Source organism: Hirsutella rhossiliensis, assembly GCF_020360975.1.
Source record: "Hirsutella rhossiliensis strain HR02 chromosome Unknown scaffold00007, whole genome shotgun sequence".
NCBI classification, from domain to species: domain Eukaryota; kingdom Fungi; phylum Ascomycota; class Sordariomycetes; order Hypocreales; family Ophiocordycipitaceae; genus Hirsutella; species Hirsutella rhossiliensis.
In genome coordinates this window covers 1,969,462-1,990,247 of record NW_025408673.1, presented here as the reverse complement: position 1 = coordinate 1,990,247, position 20,786 = coordinate 1,969,462, and the positions used below count along the sequence as shown (strand labels likewise).

Sequence of the window (20,786 nt, the reverse complement as noted above, 5' to 3'; positions counted from 1 at the left end):
GTCCTCGGTACGTAATGAATGGCCTCTGTAATTTTGGCTTTGCAAAGGGAGGGAGGGGGGGGTGTGGCAGGCGAAACTGCCTGACGACAAGAGACAAAAAAAGGTGCCTCATCAAGATATTCCATCATCACGTGGTCCGTGCCCCCGGTTCAACTGACGGCCGTTATCAAATAAGGTACGGAGTACAACCCCTTTGTACCTTCAACTGCCGCCGAGAACATGTCCTTTCGGAACGAACCAATAGGAGCACGCTCTTCCATTGGCGGTCTATCCATAGGTCACTCCGTACCTACGGATACTTCATCAACCATCTCGATCAAGGGCAAGGCATCATCCATCCATTCAGGGGCTGAAACAGACAACTTTGCAGGTGGCCGGCCTTTCAGAGCCTCTCTCGCGTCACGACGACAATCGCGATACACGCTCACCGAGTTGAGTGACCGAGACCGGCCCAAAGACAGCCCTACGCCGTCCAAGCAGAGCCGGTTCCTTTTCTCCCGTCGCTCTAGGGTAGCAGAAGCGCAAGAAGCTTTCGGACTTGTCCCAAGACCAAAACCATCGCCATCACGCCTCCATCAAACGCCAGCTTGGTCATGCGGCCGAAGAATCCTGTTTCTTCCAAGGGAGCAATCGCCCTCCCCAAAGGACACTGTCCCTCACGTCCAGGTTACGGCCATCAACAAGGTTTCACCAGGTTGCAATCATCACCGGCTTCCCGTGTCCCCATCGGTCGACTCCAGATGCGAGTCCTCCAATGTCCCTGCACATCGCTGACAGACATGATACGCATACGATGCTGGCAATGCCCAGCTCGGCCCAAACCCCCCCAGCCGCCTCACCCGAGCCATTCACCGTCGTGGCACGAAAAGACCACGTCCGGGCCGGATATCAATAATAATTGAGCCTCGTCTGTCTGGCGTCGCCTCCCTTGCATCCACCGACATCGCCATCTCAATCCAATGCCGCCATGGAAGCTGGTCTTTGTAAACCGAGGAGCCGAGTGCTCGCCCGCCACGAGCCCTGCCCAAGGAGCTCGCGTGCGGCTTGTGCTCCATTAATGCAAACGTACACTGCAACATCAAACGCCAGCCTTGTTCCCTCCTGCGCGCGTGCTATTGTCCATACATCCTGTTGCTCGAAGCTCGCCCGCCCCCCCTCGTCTGCCTCCCTATCATACAGTGTAGTAAAGGAAAAAAAGGACAGCATCAAGCTTGTGACACACAAAAGAAAGGGGCATGGCCGATTCGTGCATGTTCGTCGTCATCGTTTCGTCCCTTCGTCTGAGAAAAAAAACTGCGTCTTCTCGCGCTGCCTGCAAGGTACATCGGCTTGCAGGCCCGAGTTATCCCTCTTCGTCGAGTAGACGCCTGTATTTCTAGTCGAGGTTGCCGAGTTCATCATCTTTCCAGTCGCGGCGGAGGGGGCTGCCAGCCGTTTATATAAGCCATCAAGCCCATTCCCATCAGCACCACCCCGAGCATAGACGCGTACGGGAGCCCGGCCTGCAGATGTTGGCCTTGCCCCAGTATCTCTCTGCGTGAAGAGGCTGGCGTGATGGTGTTGGCCCTTGACAGCATCGCATCGTCCTCGGCCTCGTTGGAAACCGCTCCAGCCGACGGCGCTGGCCCAGATGCGTGCTCCGGATCACTTGGCCTGAGAGATGCGCCCTCATCCGCGTGCACTTCTCGCCGTCGAGAACGGCTTCTCCTTGATCGTGAGCGCCCCGGAGCCTGGGACGAGACTCGCTTCGCCTCCTTGGCTCTCAGTTGCACCACCATGTCTGCCAACGTCCTCCGGCTCTCGTCGCGTTCCGTCTCTGCATATTCGCACCGTTGCTTCCACTTGTCCAGCTGCTCTCGGAGGTTTCGCATATGCTCGTCCATGGTATCGATGCGGGACTGAAGAGAAGCTGTCGACTCTGGAGCAACGTCTGCCTGGGGTGGGCCCTCTACCAGTTCTGTTTCCGGCACAATACCATGGGCCTTTGCGTCCTCGTGTAAAGCTTCGAGGGCGTCACTGACGGACCCCCCGGTGGCTGCTTTAGCTGAGCCGTTCATCTGGGCGTTTGCGGGTCCCTCAAGCCGCCTGGCCAGTTCCTCGGCCAGCTCTCGCGCCTCCCGCTCCTTTTGAAGCATGGCCTCGAGTTCGCGCATGCGCGCAGACTGCGTGTCCATGTCCCGCCTCGCATTGTTAAGTGCTTCCGTCAGCTGGATGATCTGGTTCACATTATCCTGCCGAGCCGGCCCCGGATGCAGCGGCCCCGACTTGGACCGATCGACGGAGCCGCGCTTCATGGATGGTACGTCGGGTTTCTCGGGGAGGGGCTGTTGTGGAGGTGGCGCAGGAGGATCGGAGAAACGAGCTTTGTGGTCGGATCGGAACGAGATGCTCCCGTTCACCACGTGCTGAGGTTTCGAGGGCTCTGGCACATCGGGCTTCTCGAGGTCCTTCACATCGTCTTTGGACAGCAGCGTATTGACGAACTGGTTCGTTCGGTTCAAGTCTTGGGCTTGCAGTCGAGCGTTGCGCATCTCGGTCTGGGTTGTGTCAGGAGCCGGCGCGCAAGATAGGCAGGAAAGGAGCCGGTGCACTTACCGCCAGCCGTTTCAGAATCTGATCCGTGGCGATGGGTGACAGGAAGAAGGGCCGCTGCTGCGCCATGCTATTGAACTGGGCCGCCATGGCGCCGCCGTTGGGCATCATGCGCCCCCCGTTGTTGCCCATGGACGCATTACTGCCGGTCCTGCCGCGCATATGAACGGGCCCATTGGGAACCATCATGGTGCCGTTGGCCGGGTCCAGGTCGCCAAAGTTCATATCCAAGACGTTGTTAGTGTTACTCAAGAAGCCGGCGTGCTCGACCTTGGCCGCCACCTTGTGGTGGACGACCGTCTTTTGATCTTCGCTGACAATGTCGATGCCGAGCTCGAGGTGGTCGGCCGTCTGCAGCTCGTGCGGCTCCGACTCTCGGTTCTCCTGCGAGAGGCGGGTGCCGTTGACAAAGGTGCCATTGGACGACTTGACGTCGCGAATATAGATTTTGCCGTTACGTTCGGCGTAGATCTCGGCGTGCTGTCTGGACAGCACCTTGCTGTCGAAGAAACCGTTAGTGGGCGTCGGCACCGTCTTCTGGTTGGTCTGTCGACCGATCCGCAGGCTGTCGGGGGCAAAGGGCACTGCAATTGTCTTTCGCTCGAACGTGCCGTTGAGCGAGAGGAGATAGAGGACGGGCTGGCCAGGGGAGAACTGCTCGTGGGGCATGGGCCTCATCCCAGCATGCGGTGCCATCTGCGGCTGGCCCGGACCCTGTTGCAAGGGATTCTGATGGGCCACCATGCTGTTTGGGCGGTTGGACGGGAGCCTCGAAAAGTCTGGCTGCATGTCGGCCTTGGCGATGGGCCAAGGGGCCCTGGGTTGCGGTCGCTTGCGTGGGCCAGTGTTGCCGGACCATTGGCTCAGGTCCGAGGCGGCAGAGAGCGGCGTGCCATTGGACTGCGAGCCGTTTGTGGCAATGGTTGTGCTTGACGAGGTGGACGAGATGGAAGACGACGAGTTTGACCGCGAGAGCTGCTTGCGAGGCGCGAACATTGGTCTAAATTCGTCGGGGTTCATGAGGCTGTTGCTGCTCATTGTCCCCCATGCTGTTCGGGAAATCTGAGGAAAGGTCGGGGGACTCGCCACAGCGGTCATGAGGAAGGTTTGGGCGTGGTGCTGGCGATGCAAGGAAGGCAGAGGCGGGCGGGTTGGATGCGGATGAGGGCAGACGGCTCCTTTGGATCGTCGGCGGCGGCTGAACAGCGGCCAAGCGCGTGCCTCGTCTGCTTCGACCGGCCCAGCGTCGGCGAAACGGCTCCGAGAGGGGATGCAGGCTCCTGGCGGCCTCGAGCGCGGCGGATGTGCTGGTGATGGCGAGGGATGTGCAGGATGCTGTTCTGGTACGCGCTGAGACGTGGGAAAATTCGTCAGCAAAAAGATGGCCAGCGGGACAGGTGGAATTCAATCGGGTGACGGAGGGTGTGCCGGAAAGATGGCTGCAGAGGCCGGACAGCGGCACAGGCAACGTACAGAATGTGAAATCCTCAACCGACTCGGGCGCAGTCTCCTTGTCGGCCAGCTGGGACGGAGTGCGAGCTCGAAGGGGTGGTTCCGGGGGGATTTCCAGGTCTGTTCCCCTTGGGGGGAAGCGCTGGAGCCACGTACAGTGCTGCGAACCGCTAGCGTCCGGACGGCATGTGCGGATGATGCCCAGCTCTCAACGCAAAGACACGGGGTCGGTTCGCGCGAGGCTCGTGGGCCTGGACGTTGCTCGAGGCCGTACGTGATACACGCCTACGGCATCTGCTTCTCGGCCGGGTGAGCGCAAGCAGGGCCCCGTAACGAACTCATGATGGCACTGCACGTGATGCAACGCTGCAGTGACAATAACCGCGGGAGTGACACTGTGAGGGGCACGGCGGCATCGCATCAACATTTGGCCGATCCCTCGGTCTTGCAGCCAATCAGGGTCGTCGAGGGGAGCTTCGAGAAATCAACCAACCGCCCGTCTCTACCGTTACAACAAGCTGCGGACGGGTGTCGCCAACAAAGAATCCACCGAGGCGCCCGCTCATCCGACGACACCTCACTCCAGGGAACGACGCCTGCCTCCACGATGCCTCCCGTCGCCGCAGTCAACGCAGGCGGCCAGCATGGCCCCTCCAACTTCGACAAGTGTACGCCGAGACCTGACGCGTTTGACGGCGAGAGAGCGCGAGACTGACGGGCGAGCTGCAGTCAAAATGGGCGCCATGATGGGCGGAAGTATGTCTTCGCCGGCACCGTCCACTCGGTCGAGGCACTCGCTAACGCCACGCTAGCTGTCGGCGTCATCATCGGCTTCATCTTCGGTACGCACCATCCGGGCTCGCGGCTGCCGGACGTTGACGGAGACACTGACCCGCCGCAGGGACCGTCAATATCTTCCGCTATGGCGCTGGCTCCCAGGGCATCATGCGCACGCTGGGCCAATACATGGGTGCTTCGGGCGCCACGTTCGGGTCAGTCGACTGTTATCCTCTCTGACGTCTTAAGTGACGCTGACGGGGGCCCGTCCAGCTTCTTCATGTCCATCGGCAGCGTCATCCGGTCCGACGCCGACCCCAGGATGCACGAAATGTACATGCGGGCTCAGCGGCGGCCCATTGTCCTGAGGGCGAACCCGGCGTGGCGAAGATGCTGATTTCGAGGACAAGACGAGGTTATACCCGCCGAGATCGGCAACCCATGGGCGGTGGTGGCTCATGACAACACCCCTTTTTGTGTAATATACAGCAACGCGGCCTCGATATTCTCCCGAAGCCAACGTCAAAAGGTCACGAGACGTCAGCTGGCATGGTCTTGAGCACGCTGCCATGGAAATTCCGCTCGTCATGAGACCTGTGCTGATCTACATCTGCATCTGGCAATGGATATCAGAGTTCAATATTGTGCGTAATGGGCGTGAGTCGGAGTTGATAGTCTGAGCCATGCTCCGGCGTTGCCTTGCCATGCTTACCCTCCCCGGTCTCTGCTCGGCCGACAGCTCGGCGCACGCGGCGGCTGTGGCTCAGGCCGGGGACCCCGCCTTTTCCTTGGCCTTGGTCGGGGAATATCGATTTGCGACGCAGCCGCGTCAAGGTCCGAATACGCCGGAAGCGAGCCAGCAGCCAGTGACGGCCCATGTGGCCATTCGTCCAGGATGTTTATTGCTACGCAAGAGGCGGAAGCCTGTGGCGGGCTGGCTCTGGCTCTGCTCGGGCGTTGACATGGCCGGTATCCGTCGTATTCTCGCAATCATCCGCGTGGCCAGCAGCAGCTCTTACCCGGCCATGCTCGGCCGACAGGCTTCCCCGTGGGTGTTCTTATGTCGGCTGATGGCCGTGATATGAAGTTCATTTGGCGTGGAGCGACAGCGTCTCACCACGGGGCCCGGAGAGCTGCAGGGACGCATTCTTTTTGCGCCGGAGCCACGACGATATCTGGCCCAAGTGATATTTTAGCAGGGCTGGTGGCTTAGCTTGTCTCGCGTGCCCGGCTGATGGACTAGCTCAGCCCCGGCACTCGTTCAGGGCAGATGGAACACATGGTCGAATGCAACCAAAAGGCGCCCGGCGTGGGGGCCTCTTGTTGATCGACCCCCGGCTGAGCCGTCTGCCAAGGGGGCAAGCAAGTACACGACACATGACACTCGATGTTCATGACTTGCTTCTGCGCCTCTCGACGGGCAGACACGACCCCTGTCGTTGTCTTCGCGCACAGCATCCTCTCTGCGCGCCACACGATCGGTAACGATGAGCAAGCCATGGACGGATAAAGCTGCATGCATATGTATGTGCTTGATCGAGAATGCAACGTTCGTACGCCGAAATGACACCCTGCTCTTGACCGTCCGGAGAGGCCAACGAGACAGGACGCGGTGGGTTGGGTGAAGACGATGGAGATCCGCGCTGTGACGGGAGCACCGTTCCGTGTATGCATGCTGACGAAAAGAGGCGCTGGTGCGACCGCAGCTGCGAGCGCGCATGCGGCCGGCTTGCATGGGCGAACCGGTTCCTATTCTTGGAAGCTCGAGCTCGAGCTGGCAGGGAAAAAAATCGTGAAATCTCTGAAAGGCCACCCTCAGCTTTTGCGCGCTGCTCAGCCATCATCAATCTCCGCGACGGCCTCCCTTCCCATTTCCCCGTCCCTTCCCTTTTCCCCGTCCCTTCCCTTGGCCCAGCGTGCGGTTCGAGTCTTTCTCTCGCGGTACTGCACAATTTTACTGTGATTCAGATTCTGGAAGCTTTTCTTTTCCCAGCCCTGCATGCCGCCTTGCTGCATGCGGCGCAGATCCCCGACTCAAGGGGGGGGGAAAGGTTGCCGACTCGTCCCAAGGAAACACGTCCTGCCAGGCACCGGCGGCCGGGTGTGAGCGGTCTTAGTTGGGGCCGGATGACTAGGTGCTGTTCGCTTTAGAAAGATGACTCCACGTCTCCCATGTGGGTGTGTGACAGTGTATCCGTAAGTGTGTGTATAATTAGGGGGCAAGACTTGGCTCGGAGACAACGGCAACCGACCGAGGTCTTTTCCTGGTCTCCACGACGCTGACGGACTGACGGAGGGACTGTGCCCTGCCATGAAGCTGATGTCAACCAAGGGTCCTTCGGACTTGTCAGCCTCTCCGGCCTGGCCTATCACGAAGCCTCCTCGTCCAGTCATGAGCCCAGGCTTCGCGGCGAAGCCTCTCCCTCTGAACCGTTGGGGCAACCAACACGGTCTTGTCGACGGTTCGGCGCTCAGCTCGTTCGTCTTCGTTTGTGTGCTGCTGATCCAATATGATTCCTCCCAGCACAGCTCTGGACAAGGGGGGTCCAGGGGGTGTGCGGGTGGTGGGCGGTCGGAAATGGCTCGGGCTCCTGGCCTCTACACCACGTCTCACGCTCTTGAGTCCATGTCTATAAAACAGGGAGATGACCCTCGCATGCAAATGAGAAGCTTCTGTTTCACATCAGCACGCTCGTTCACAACTCATATTGTTAGACACAGTCGGTTCCTATAAAGAGGCCAGCAGCCATCGTCCGGCCGTGGAGCTTTCTTGATAGTTGCGCCGTATCCAGTGTCAAGATGGTGGTCGGAGTCAGCTCGTTTGAGCCGCGGAGCGTCGAGAGCCGTCTGCCGCAGCACAGGACCAATGGGTAAGCTGTCTCCTTCTCGTCGTCTTGCTCTGCAAAATCTCGACATGCTAACAAGGCCTCGTACAGCAAATCTCTGCTCGGCACGCTCCTGGCGCCTATGCTGCCCCTCTTCCTCAAGGACAACCCGTTGCCCAACGGCAAGCCGTGGAGCGTCATGAACCTCGACACCAACTACTACAGAGACTTCCCCCACACGGGCGTCATCCGCAGCTACGACTTCACCATCAGCCACGGCGTCATCGCCCCGGACGGCTTCCAGCGCGACGCCCTCCTGGTCAACGGGGCCTTCCCCGGCCCCCTGATCGAGGCCAACTGGGGAGACACGATCCAGGTGACGGTGCATAACAACATCACCGACATGCGCGAGGGCGTGGCGCTCCACTGGCACGGCTTCCTCCAGCACGGGAAGCCGTGGGAGGACGGCGTGCCGGCCGTGACGCAGTGCCCGATCCCGCCGGGCAAGTCGTTTACCTACTCGTTCGAGGCGGAGCTGTACGGCACCTCGTGGTACCACTCGCACTACTCGTCGCAGTTCTCGGGCGGGCTCCTCGGGCCCATGGTCATCTACGGCCCACGCGAGCGGCCCTACGACATCGACGTCGGGCCCGTCATGCTCTCGGACTGGTACCACCGCAGCTACTACGACCTGGTCAAGGAGACGATGAAGCCCAACGGGCAGCCCTTCACCTCCAACAACACACTCATTAACGGCAAGAACAACTTCAACTGCTCGCTGCTGGCGCCCGGCGACAAGACGCCGTGCGTGAGCAACGCGGGCATCTCCAAGTTCCGCTTCCGGCGCGGCAAGACGCACCGCCTGCGGCTGGTCAACACGGGCGCCGAGGCGCTGCAGCGCTTCTCCATCGACGGGCACACCATGACGGTGATTGCAAACGACTTTGTGACGGTAGAGCCCTACGAGACGTCGGTGGTGACGCTGGGCATTGGCCAGCGCACCGACGTGCTGGTCAAGGCTAACGGCACCCTCGACGCCTACTGGATGCGCACAAACGTCTCGGAGCCGTGCAGCCTGTCGGCGCAGCCGCACGGCCTGGCCGCCATCTACTACGACGACGCCGACGAGACCCAGGCGCCGTGCTCGGAGCCGTGGAACGTGCCGGACCCGGGCACCTGCGCAAACGACGACCTGCGCCTGACGCGCCCGGCCATGAAGCTGCGGCTGCCCAAGCCGGACAAGACGTACGAGTTCGAGGTCAACCTGATCAAGAACGGGAGCGGCGTCAACCTGTGGTCCTTTGGCGGCGTCGAGTTCAGGGGCAACTATAACAGCCCGACGCTGCTGCTGTCCAACCTCGGCAACTTCTCCTTTGAGCGCGAGTGGAACGTCAAGAACACCAAGAATGCGCGCAGCGTCCGCGTCTATGTCAAGAACAACACGCCAGTGGCGTATGTCGAACCCTCCCCCTCCTGTCCCAGGCTTCGTCGAGATATAGTGCTGACATGTGGTCCCCGCAGGCACCCGATGCATCTTCACGGCTTCAACATGTACGTCTTGCACGAGGGAGACGGCGAGTGGGACGGCACTATTGTCAACCCGGACAACCCGCAGCGGCGGGACGTGGTGCAGCTGCGCAAGAACGGACACCTGGTGATGCAATTTGACGCGGGAGAGAATCCAGGTAAGCCCCCCTGACCGACAGCAAATACAAGGCTGGACTACATATATATATACATCATTGGGGCCCTGCTGACTCTCTCTAGGCGTCTGGCCCTTCCACTGCCACATCGCCTGGCACTCGTCCGCCGGCTTCCTGATGCAGTTCGTCACGGGCGAGGACCGCGTCCGGCGCATGCGCCCCCCCAACGTCGTTGCCGAGACGTGCCGCCAGTGGGCCAAGTGGACAAACACAAACATCCCCGACCAGATTGACAGCGGCCTGTAAAAGGGCGTCGTCGTCATCGCTCCCCCCCATTGCAAAAAGGGGGGCCGGCTGGTCTGTACATACAAGTTGACGTGAATATGCTGCTTTCTTCTTTTCTTTGGACAAAGACTTTTGGTATATAGGGGGCGGCTTCGCGGAGGCTTTTTCTTTTTGTGGATGGACATAGACGGACTTGAATGAATGGGAGGGACTACCTCGGACTCTTTATGTTTCGACGATCAGGCGTTAATTAGAATCGGATCTCTTGTATATAGAGCATGGCAATGTACATATAACACCGCTCGCGTCATTGGGCGACTGAAACTCCTTTGAACTACATCTCTTGGCAGGTTGGCTCAACGTCCCGTCGTGAATAATAATCGCTTTTCCCTCTCCCAAGCCCGAGTCCGACACATGATTCAAAGCGTGGTGTGAGCACGTGTAAGACCGCGGGGAGCTGTACGCAGCTCCGCCCTTGCTCTCTTGGCTACGTCGACGGCTTCGCGTCGTAGCTGATGGAGTATGAAAGCCGTTTTTCACAGCGGTGGCTTTTGCTCGTCCCCGTCACTGCTGTCTAGCTTGCCTTCGCCCTTATGCTCGACGGCGTCGGTGGTTGTCGACGGCGGCTCTTCCTTTCGCTCGTCAGAGCCTGGTTCGGTTGTAGTCGCATTTTTTGGCTCCCCTGATGCCTTGACGGGCGATGACCCAGGGCCAGCCTTTCCGGCAACCGCGGTCTTCTCCGGTGTCTCCGGCGATGAAGGAACGCTGTCCTGCTCGCGGTAATCTGGTGGTGGTGCATCTCGGCCAGTTGTACCCATGTCTCCATGCTTATTGGCGTCATCTTCGGGTCCCATTTTCACCTCGTCGAAGTTGAGCGCTGCCTCTACGCCCTCAGCCAGCTTCTGCATCTCGTCATCGATAGCCGCATCCTGCCTCTCCTGACTCTGCAGCTGCCTCTTGGCCTCTTCCTCGCCAACCACGTCCCGCCACAACTTCTCCAGCTCCTCTCTCCAGCCCAGGGCGTTGGCCAGCGTGCGGATGCCGTCGTCGCACGGCCCGAGCTCAACCACATCGTCGGTCCTACCGCCAACGCGTCCGACCCGCTCCATGTTGAACAGCACCCGCGGCTTGCCCTCTCTGGCCATCTCTGGCAGGCCCGCGAAGGGATACACCGTCAGGCTCGTGCCGATAATCAGGACCAGGTCGGCCATGGCGGTGATGTACGAGTTTTGGCCAAAGGCCGGCGGCAGCGACTCGCCGAAGAAGACAATGTCGGGCTTGACGATGCCGTTGCAGGCCGTGTCTGCGCAGTGGGGGACCTTGCCGTCGAATACGTGCTCCCTCATCTTGTCGTCTGGAAACTCCCCTTTGCACTCGATGCAGCGCTGCGTCGCAAAGCTCCCGTGCGCCTCGACTATCTTGTCGGCGGGGACGCCCGCGGCCCTTTCCAGACAGTCGATGTTCTGGGTGAAGAGCATTTGGAGGAGGCCTTTGCGGGCGAGCAGCGCGATAAAGGCATGCGAGACGGTCGGATGGAACTTCCCGGGGTACAACTCTTGCGCGAGGACGTAGAAGGGCTCGGGGTGCTGCCGGAAGTACTCAATATCGAAGACGGCCTCGGCGTAGGGCAGGTCGAGGCGGGCGAGGTTGTTGTAGAGGCCCGTCTTGGGCGATCTGAAGTCGGGGACTGGGGTGCCGTCGCTGTCAGCCGTTTAAGACGTCACCCAAGCTCGGAGACCCCAACGTACTGCCGGCGGCCGTGGAGATGCCGGCTCCTGTGAGGACGACAATTCTCTTGCCGTGACCGCTCTTGATGTATTCGGCGACGGCCGACAGCGTCCGGGCCGCCAGGCTGTGCGGCGGGACCGAATCGTCGACAATGGCCGACTCCTCTTGGCCCATTGTGCGGCGGGGGACGCGGGGTCCGGCCAGCTGAGAATGACGACGGCGTCTTCTTCGCCCTATGGTTGCGACGAAAGAGAGGGCGTGGGGGTGAGTGCACAATCGAAGAAAGGACGCGTCGAGGCAATGGCTGGCCAAAGAATCAAATTGGCCCTGGGGAACAGCATGTGGGGGAGGAGCTCGTGGTTACATCACCGCCGGCAGCCTTATCGATAAGGCGGCGCTGCACCGAGGCCGTTGCATCATCATTGGCGGGCTCTTCAGTGTGGGCCATGCAAGAGTTTCGGCACGGCATATGCATTCAGTCTTGAGGCCTGCTCGTATCCGTTTGGAAACCTCCAAAAGACCGGCCGGCGAGCAAGCAGATACGAGATTGAATTTAGAGCAGGATGCCCTAGGCCGAGCGGATGCACGCAGCATCCATAGACGCCCACAATCTCGACCCAGCCACGCTTCCAGCCCTCCCTCACGAGAAGCCCCAACGCAGTCCCGACAATCCCAGGCCCTCCGTGTACCCGTGTGTATTGCAACGCCAAGCAACGCCGACCGCGACGCCAAATCCAAGAGATGAGTGTTTCCGCGCTACGTGTGCCGTTGCCGTGCCTGTGCAAATTGTTCCTCTTGCAGACGGGCGAGCTCCTCCATCGACATGCCGCTATTAGCGAACTTGTCCGACTTCTTCTCGCGTCCCTGTAGAGCAAGTCAGTCGAGGCGCGCGCAGCATCAGGGCCATGGCTGCCACCTTTTGCACTTCCTTGTGCTCGGCCGCGGCCTCGAGCACGGCGGGGACGTAGTCGGAGAAGCCCAGCTGCTCCAGGGCCTTTGTGATGTGGTCGCAGGCAATCGTCTTCTTGGCCTCCTTTTCCGATATTTCATTGGCCTCAGAGGAAATGAGGGTGATGAACTCGACGCAGCATTCTATGAGGAGGTCTCGCGCCTCCTTGGCGAAGGCTACGCCCCCGTGTGCCGGCAGAATCTCGCCAACAATCTTCTGGACGGTTGCTGCGCGGCCATTAGCCTCACGATGCGCCAGATTTGCACCATGTCGCTGAGCTCTTCGCGAGGCCCGGCTGAGAGGGGGCGGTCGTACCTTTAGGGAGGGATAAATCATCGTTGCCTGGGTCAGTGTTAGCGAGAGCACCTAGACCTAGCCTGTAGAGAAGCACGCAACACGCAGCAGGAACGGAGTCGAGTCGGGCCCAGCAACGGCTCTGCGCGGGCTGACGTCGGAGGGGGCGATTCATGGTGAGGGAAATGAGGAGGCAAAGGAGAAGGCGACGCGAGGCAGGGCCAGAAACCGAGCCAAGGCACTGCAGATGGGTGGGCAAGTGTCGGTCGTACATGGAGGTGTCGGTGAATGGGACGCTGCAGAAGGCGAAACGCGAATAGGCGAGGACAGCCAAGATGCAGAGGCAAGAGCAGAGAGGCCGCATTTACGGCTTATCCGTATACCGTGGGAGGAAACCGACGCCCTGCGACAGCGCTGCTGCACTCACCTCCAAACTCGTGGTCGGACATGCTGGAACAGCCTCCAGGTGGGCGATGCTGAGGCGCCTCGGAGAAGGGGGGAGCGTTGCCCTACGTGCCACAGTCCAGACGGAACATGAGCGGAAGGGAGGGAGGAGCGAGAGGCGGAGACGGGCGCCGCGAGATGGGAGGCTGGAGACGCAGGAAGCGGCGGGCGAAGATGGTTGGCGAGACGCGGGTCGTCGGCGGTCAAGAAAGATGGTGGTGGTGGGGCAAGCGGCTCGAGGCTTGAAGCTTATTATATCATGGCTCGCTAGTGGCCACAACGGCGCGTGCGCACGTGAACGTGCAGGTGATAGGTCACATCACGCTGCTTGAGTTTTACATACGGCCATACCTGCATGAGAGATTCCGATCCCGTCAAGCTCATTCATAGCTTGTTCTGTCCGTTCTTTTTAGCCACGTATACCTCTAGACTTTGAGTCGGGGTCTATTAAAATTGGAGGTCGATAAACCAAAGGCTGGCCCTTAGTAGGGACCCGCTTTAATCGTTACCCTCCCTGTATACAAAGTCCGCTATACTAAATTTCTAGCGCACTAAGTACTAATGACCTACTTTCTCTTTGACGTTCGTAGCTTAACAGCCGCCTTGTGTCTTAGCTAGTATACGCTATCTCAAATCGCGATGCATAGTAAAATAAGGTCAAAAAATCTACTCTCTAGTACGAAAGACTAGATAAATGATATTATAAGCTTAATAAGAATTCTATCAAAAATACAATTAAGATAGACAAAATATCTCTTGATAGTATACTATGCGCAGATTAAGTACGGCAATGCGGGGCATGAGGTACTTTCTAGTCCTAGTAATTTATATAGCACCTGAGTAGTAGTAGTAGTAGTATTGATTACCGTCTGGGACATCCCTATAAGGGCAAAAGACGTGCTAGGCTAGAGAAGACTAGATACATAGAATATCCCGAGTACCTGGACTAAGGACCGTGTGTAGCACCTAACCACTCCATCTAGCAATTCTGAGGCTCTGAGGCCGGTCGGAAATTGGGGCCCTTCCCCCGTCAGCGGGTTCCAGGCACGGCAGTGAAGCCGTAATAGTAGTCAGTCTTTGGCCGAGGCCGGGTGACTGAGAAAGCCCACGAAGTCATGGGCCGGCCGCAAGCCCCCTCGAGGAGGGCCTACGGGGCAGAAAGAAAAAGAAAGGAAAAAGAAAGCAGAGAGTGTAGCAATGTTAGTCGGGGATTCGCCCCGATGGCGATTGTCTTCTCCCGCAGGAGCGTTCGATCCGGGGCCACTTCGTGGTTATGACAGTCGGCGAAGTCCCCGTGCCTGCTCCTCCATTATATAGCACCTGAGGTTCCGTAGGTAAAGGCTGATAAAGCGGAGAAGTAGCTACCTGACTAAGGTGTCGTACCCGCAATTGCTTCTGCGGCGTTTAGTCTCCTAACCGCCTAGGGAACCGTTTTGAAGTGCCCCGATTTCTGAGGACACCTTATCACCGATATCGGTGCATCGGTGCTTTTATCGGTGCTTGTACGCAGACACGCTTACTAGACGTACCCCTCGAGCGGAAAGGGGGACTGCATGCGTGTGTACAGAGGTATATGTGTATGTAATGCATGTTCTCAAACAAACCCCCGGCGCAGGTGACCGGCGAGTTAAAATTAAAGATTGAATATTAAACACGTCGTATCTACGTCTGTCTTCTAAAGTTTCCCCTCGTTCTATACTCCGTAGAGGTAAGTTATAATTAATAGAGTATTGCTATTAGCACACCAGCATATTAACACTCGCCCCATTTTAAGATACGTACCAACGCCAGCCCGCCTCGCCCATTCTGGCCACGATCGCATATAGAGGACTCGTGTTGCAAGGGAGGCCTCATTAATATCTCGCTTGCATGTGCTTGACCGCTTAATAATAGCGGCGCCGTTCTCGCGAAGGAAGCCCTAGACGAAGTTATTTGCCTCGTCGTAGGTTTCGAAACTTAGGGAAGGCGGCAGGGATGGGATCGTGTCTTCGCGTTCTTCGTGGGCATCGTGGATAGGCGTAGGGGCATCAAGGAGGGAGAGAAAGGGGTCCATCGCAGCGCTGGTGATAGCTTCAAATTTGGTATATGTGTGTGTATCTGGGCCACAAGAGGAGTCACGTGCAGGACCTGCAGCTGGCGGCTGTCAGCCAATCAGGATAGAGCCCTAGGATATCTCGTCTTGCAACGCAGCTAGCTTCACATTCGCACCTTTTTTCCTTCAATCAACATATCTCTTAAGCCCCTTAATAGAGCTCTTTTTTACCTATAAATAGCCTTACTAGGCAGGCAGCAAAACAGACGCTCTTCTCTGCCTAGCAGAACCAACCGCGGCACCCCAACCGAAGCTTTCCTAAGGAGCGTTTGCGCAGACCCGACGAAAGGGGCACAGCCTAAGGGGGAAATAGCAACTGATTCACCTACGGGCACTCTCTATAAATCACGAAGGAGCCAGCTAGAGGCTAGAGGAAAGATAAGAAGCCGTTTTTAATTCCTTCTTCTCCCTCCTCTATATACTCTCTCCCTAATAGACCGTGTAGTCGTAGGAGGAACAAGATCACAACAACAACCGCCGATACGGTGGCCCTCGTTCAGCTAAGATACCTTCGTCAATCTATAATTTCACGCCTCTACCGCTGCCTTCTCTGCCGTTTCTCTATCGCCGGCTTAGAAGCTTCAACAAAGGGCCCAATTATCTATACACCTCCTTTTATTAACTGTACACCAAAAAGTGGATCAACTGTGGCTGGGTCAGGCGCAGTGCCGATGCCGCTAATTTTGGTGCGCCCATTCCCGGCCGGCCAGCTGGCCAGTTCGTGATGCTTGCGTAACAACATCCTGTAACCGTAACTATCAGCAATACCATCAAAACTGAAGCTATTCGCACCGCGTTTTCTGCCCTTACGAGCCCGAATCATGGAGTCGCTTACGAAGACACTATTCCCGACCTTCCAGGCCGCGATGGAAGCCGCCGATACCGTTGTTGAGGCTGAGGGCTACGCCTACACATTCGAACATCGAAGCGGGATAACGCTGGCCAACGCAAGTCTGCACTTGTTCGTTGTATCAAGGCCGGCCCTACGAAAATCGGAAGGATAAAGCTGCTCATATCTCTCGTCGTCGCCTCAATACAGCAACCCAGAAAACAGACTGTGAATTTCGCCTCTCGTTGAAGGAAAAACGCGGTTACTGGACTATCTCTTATCTTCACGATGTTCACAATCATCGCCTTGTTGATGACCCGATGGTCTTTCCGAAGTACCGGGCGCTTGTTATCCAGAAGTATCGCGACGACATTATCCGGAAGTTTAATAACAATACCCGGCCGACCGATATTGCTGGCGAGCTTCGTGACCTGGTTCACGACGATCCTCGTTTAGCCGGTATCACGGCTCAAGACGTGAGTAACGCCTTGGCTAGGCACCGTCAGGAAGAACTAGCTGGCCGTACGCCTCTTCAGTTTCTCTACGACCGGCTAGATAAGTCCGACTTCTTTCATCGAGATAGTCGTGATCCCCAGGGCCGGCTAACTGGGCTATTTCTCGCGCCTCGTGCTACCTTCCATCGATGGCGTCAGCATCACGATGTCCTCGTCCTCGACTGTACCTACAAGACGAACCGATTCAATATGCCGTTATTGAATATCTGCGCGGCCACTCGAGATAACAAAACGTTCTCTATTGCCTCTATCTTCTTGAACGGCGAGACCGAGTCCCATTACTATTGGGCTATCTCGTTGCTGCTAGTCCTTTGCGAGAAGGAGTCGATCCCATTTCCAAGGGTCACTGTCACGGACCGAGATACTGCGTTGCTTAAGGCGTTAGATAGCTTTCGCGAGCTTCAAAACAGTACTAACCTTCTCTGCACGTGGCATATTAACCAGAATGTCGTTGCGAAATGCAAGCAATTTTCCCTAAGGCATCAAAATCGGCAATCGAGTCGTACGGGCCCCGGCATTCCAAGCGTTTCTACAAGAGTGGAACGAGATCGTCAAGTCACAAGATGTGAATAGCTTCAACGAACGTTTACGCCAATTTGAGACACCAGGCCGCCACCCGCTTGCAGCTATACAATACTGTTGCAATACGTGGCTAACGCCTTGGAAGGAGAAGTTTGTATCTTGTTTCGTTAATCAATATCGCCACTTCGGGCGTACAACGACCTCGATCGTCGAGGACTTCACTCTCATATGAAGAAGTTCCTTTGGTCCTGTACGGGCGATTTGACGACCGTTTTCCAACGATTCGAACGCTTCTGGGGCCATCAGGCTGCTCAGATCACAGCGATAGAGAATCGAAACCTCCACAAGATATCAACGTTCTCCTACAGGCGCCGTATATGCCGATCCGCGAGCGAGTATCGTCATATGCGTTAAAGCTACTAATAGATGAGCATCGCAAGATCCTCTAGACCCCGAAGTCAACGGGCCAAACCGCCGCCAGGTCAATGTCCTTGTAATTGGGCTACTAGTCGAGGGCTACCGTGCTGCCATCGAATCTTCGAGTCTATCAACACCAATACCTCCTTACACTCGACGACTTCGACCCATTTTGGTATATTCCGATCGATACAAGCGCTCAGGGCACAAGCCCTACTCGGGCACCATACGAGCCACAAGTTATCAGGGCTAAGGGCCGCCCCAAGGGCTCACTCAACCTCGAAGAGTCACGGCGGTCAAGATCAACGCGGCGGGATCCGTCACATCACGAGATCGCTGAACGGCATGAGCGGGCTGAGGCTATACGACTGCCTCCTCCTCAACGGCACCAGCGGCGATGACGGGTACGGTAACGGCCGCGATGACTTCAACGGAACGAGGGCTGCGGCACATCGAGGAAAACGGCGATACGTACGAGGCAGGCACACGGATGCAACGGGCGTATCAACAAGCCGGGCGTCAAACGCCAGTCTCTGATGATGACGATCAGCCGGTACGGCGGGAGACCCAAGACTGCATCTTCGTCGCCGGCCTCACGGACGATGCCGCCCTTGAGGATGTATGGGATCAATTGGAATCACAGTTAGATGAAGCGGATCAGGCACGTAGTGCACTCGAAGAAGGAGGCCTGTTGTAAACACCAAAGAATAGTCTCATCAGCATAGAAAGCGCAGTACGAATAGCTTCAATTTTGGGTGCCTTATCGTTGAAGGAGAACTGTTACTACCTGGCTCTACTTATCGTAGAGAATGTGTGCATACAAATTGGCGGTATCGGCCCTCTTCGGCCGTCAGCCACAGTTAATCCACTTTTTGGGTGTACAGTTAATGAAAGTGGGTGGATAGATAACTTGGGCCTCAACAAAAGCCAAACTCCACGCCTTTTTCACTTCCGTCGAGATCATCCGGCTCTCTCAACCTCCCTCGCTGCGAGGGCACGCGATGCCCGCTGCACATCCGTGTCTCCCTCGCTGCGAGGGCACGTGTACGCGGTGCCCGCTGCACGTCTATTAAGCGAATTGAGAGGCATGCGTTATGTGTGTGTATGAGTGTGTATGTGTGTATGTGGGCGGGTGCGGGCATTTGGGCGGTACCGCTATTATTTACCTGCCAGGCGCGGCCCGCTACAAATAGGCGGGGCGGGCTGGCGTTGGTACGTATCTGTCGATGGACTGTTATTCTGGTACTCATGAGGTAGGGGCAGCACAAGAAAGGATAAAGATGCATGATCTAGCTAGAAAGAAGCGGCCACAGGGCCCTATTTATGCCGTAGTCAGAGGGACCCTCAGGTGACTTACATAGGCACCAAACTGGCCCCATACGTGAGGTCTTTATGGGTCCCCGATACATGGCCTCATAATGATCCTTCAGGTGGCCCTCCCTTGATCCTTCAGGTGACCTACTAACAGCGGTGCCTATATACTAGCCGACAGTATCTTAAAAATAGGGCGAGTGTGCAAACAGCAATATGCTAGTGTGCCAATAAAGTCCACATATATATATAACTTGGCTGAGCTGGAGGGTTATAGATGCAGGTTAATCTTCGTTATACATCGGCTCACTTCTTAGTATTAATAGTTTAACACTACGCAGACTTTAATTACGATAAGTATGTATATACACAGAGGGCTAGGCCGACCAAGTCCCCTCTCCGCCATGACCACGTGTACCCCATCATCCTTAGCGGCCTAGGGGACAGTAATCTCTTACTGATCTATGGAGTGGCGGCATTGACGTTTTTGAGGCGGCTTGTCGTCTATGGAGATGTCGTCTCTATGGATGTCAGTCGTCGATAGCTTATAAGGTCCCTTCTCCAGCAAGTCCTCAGATATAGCGGCGGATCCTAATAAGTAAGACTCATTAGCGAGACCAGGAGGTGACTCGCATTCACTCTAATCCAGGCTGCGATTTCGGCGTCGCCCCCTAGGTTTATCTTCTAAGCCTAAGTTATCCCTAGCAGTGCTTTCCTACTTAGTATTGCTTATACTATAAGCCTTATTATATAGTTCTTAATAAACTTAATTAAGCTTTCTTTTTCGAGGGCTAATACTATGACTTCGCGGATATAGACCGAAAAAGACTAACTTTTAACGAATTTATACCGCTCGTAGTTTATAGACAGAGAGGCCGCCTATATTAATATCGAATAAAAGCATAGAGTACTCTTAGAAGCCCTAAAAGAAAGGAAATATATCGTCGGTAAAGATAGCCTATATAAATCGCGTAAAAAGTATCTTAGCTAAAACGCCTATTATCGTTTAAGGGAGATAATTATAATAAAGGTTAATAAGTTTAGTTAAGCCCTATAGCGATAGTATATATATTATAACTTATAGAGGTGCCTTATAGCTAGACCGTTTTACTATAAATATAAAGCGCCTTTAGTTAAAGAGGTAATAGAGGTCCTTATAGAGAATAAGTAAGTTCTTCTTATCGTTAATATCTTAAGGGTTATAAAAGCGATAATACCTTAAGGGGAAGAATTATTAGCCTAGCGATCTACCGCTTAAGCTACTCCTATTATAAGAGTTAAAGTATTAGATTCCTACCTCTTTATATTATTCGACTTAAACTAATAGCCGGCTAACTAAGGTATAAGATAGGCGATTTTAGTAGTATTATAGTGCCTAGATATTTAATAAGTTATATCTCGATTATCTATAATAGCTCTCTACTTAAATAGGCGCATAGTATTAGCTAGGGCACGTCGCCCCCTAGGTTTATCTTCTAAGCCTAAGTTATCCTTAGTAGTACCTTCTTACTTAGTATTACTTATACTATAAGCCTTATTATATAGTTCTTAATAAACTTAATTAAGCTTTCTTTTTTAAGGGCTAATACTATAACTTCGCGGATATAGACTAAAAAGGACTAACTTTTAATAAATTTATACTGCTTATAGTTTATAAATAAAGAGGCCGCCTATATTAATATCGAATAAAAGTATAGAGTACTTTTAAAAGCCTTAAAAGAAAGGAAATATATTATTAGTAAAGATAGCCTATATAAATTATATAAAAAATATCTTAGCTAAAATACTTATTATCGTTTAAGGGAGACGATTATAGTAAAGGTTAATAAGTTTAGTTAAGCCTTATAGCGATAGTATATATATTATAACTTATAGAGGTGCCTTATAGCTAGACCGTTTTACTATAAACGTAAAGCGCCTTTAGTTAAAGAGGTAATAGAGGTCCCTATAGAGAATAAGTAGGTTCTTCTCGTTATTAATATCTTAAGGGTTATAAAAGCGATAATACCTTAAGGGGAAGAATTATTAGCCTAGCGATCTACCGCTCAAGCTACTCCTATCGTAAGAGTTAAAGCATCAGATTCCTACCTCTTTATATTATTCGACTTAAA

The 20,786-nt window shown here is 55.4% G+C and overlaps 5 protein-coding genes across 5 annotated transcripts; 2 read left to right on the top strand and 3 right to left on the bottom strand.

The window, feature by feature from the left end:
* Positions 1–1,397: 1,397 nt before the first annotated feature.
* Positions 1,398–3,690, bottom strand: HRG_06933 (FHA domain-containing protein; the record flags this gene model as incomplete). Its single annotated transcript, XM_044865404.1, has 3 exons — positions 1,398–1,918; positions 1,976–2,537; positions 2,596–3,690. The coding sequence occupies 3 exons, from the start codon at positions 3,688–3,690 to the stop codon at positions 1,398–1,400; spliced, it is 2,178 nt and encodes a 725-aa protein (XP_044719366.1).
* Positions 3,691–4,651: 961 nt separating this feature from the next.
* Positions 4,652–5,218, top strand: HRG_06932 (reactive mitochondrial oxygen species modulator; the record flags this gene model as incomplete). Its single annotated transcript, XM_044865403.1, has 5 exons — positions 4,652–4,712; positions 4,774–4,800; positions 4,857–4,886; positions 4,946–5,036; positions 5,095–5,218. 5 exons carry the CDS (start codon positions 4,652–4,654, stop codon positions 5,216–5,218), a joined length of 333 nt encoding a protein of 110 aa, XP_044719365.1.
* A 2,402-nt stretch (positions 5,219–7,620) lies between these two features.
* HRG_06931 (multicopper oxidase domain-containing protein) lies at positions 7,621–9,595 on the top strand (the record flags this gene model as incomplete). The annotated part of the gene is made up of 4 exons (XM_044865402.1): positions 7,621–7,691; positions 7,758–9,098; positions 9,168–9,331; positions 9,414–9,595. 4 exons carry the CDS (start codon positions 7,621–7,623, stop codon positions 9,593–9,595), a joined length of 1,758 nt encoding a protein of 585 aa, XP_044719364.1.
* A 515-nt stretch (positions 9,596–10,110) lies between these two features.
* HRG_06930 (sir2 family domain-containing protein) lies at positions 10,111–11,476 on the bottom strand (the record flags this gene model as incomplete). Its single annotated transcript, XM_044865401.1, has 2 exons — positions 10,111–11,261; positions 11,323–11,476. The coding sequence occupies 2 exons, from the start codon at positions 11,474–11,476 to the stop codon at positions 10,111–10,113; spliced, it is 1,305 nt and encodes a 434-aa protein (XP_044719363.1).
* A 582-nt stretch (positions 11,477–12,058) lies between these two features.
* HRG_06929 (histone-like transcription factor (CBF/NF-Y) and archaeal histone domain-containing protein) lies at positions 12,059–12,994 on the bottom strand (the record flags this gene model as incomplete). Its single annotated transcript, XM_044865400.1, has 4 exons — positions 12,059–12,166; positions 12,219–12,478; positions 12,567–12,593; positions 12,973–12,994. 4 exons carry the CDS (start codon positions 12,992–12,994, stop codon positions 12,059–12,061), a joined length of 417 nt encoding a protein of 138 aa, XP_044719362.1.
* Positions 12,995–20,786: the final 7,792 nt, after the last annotated feature.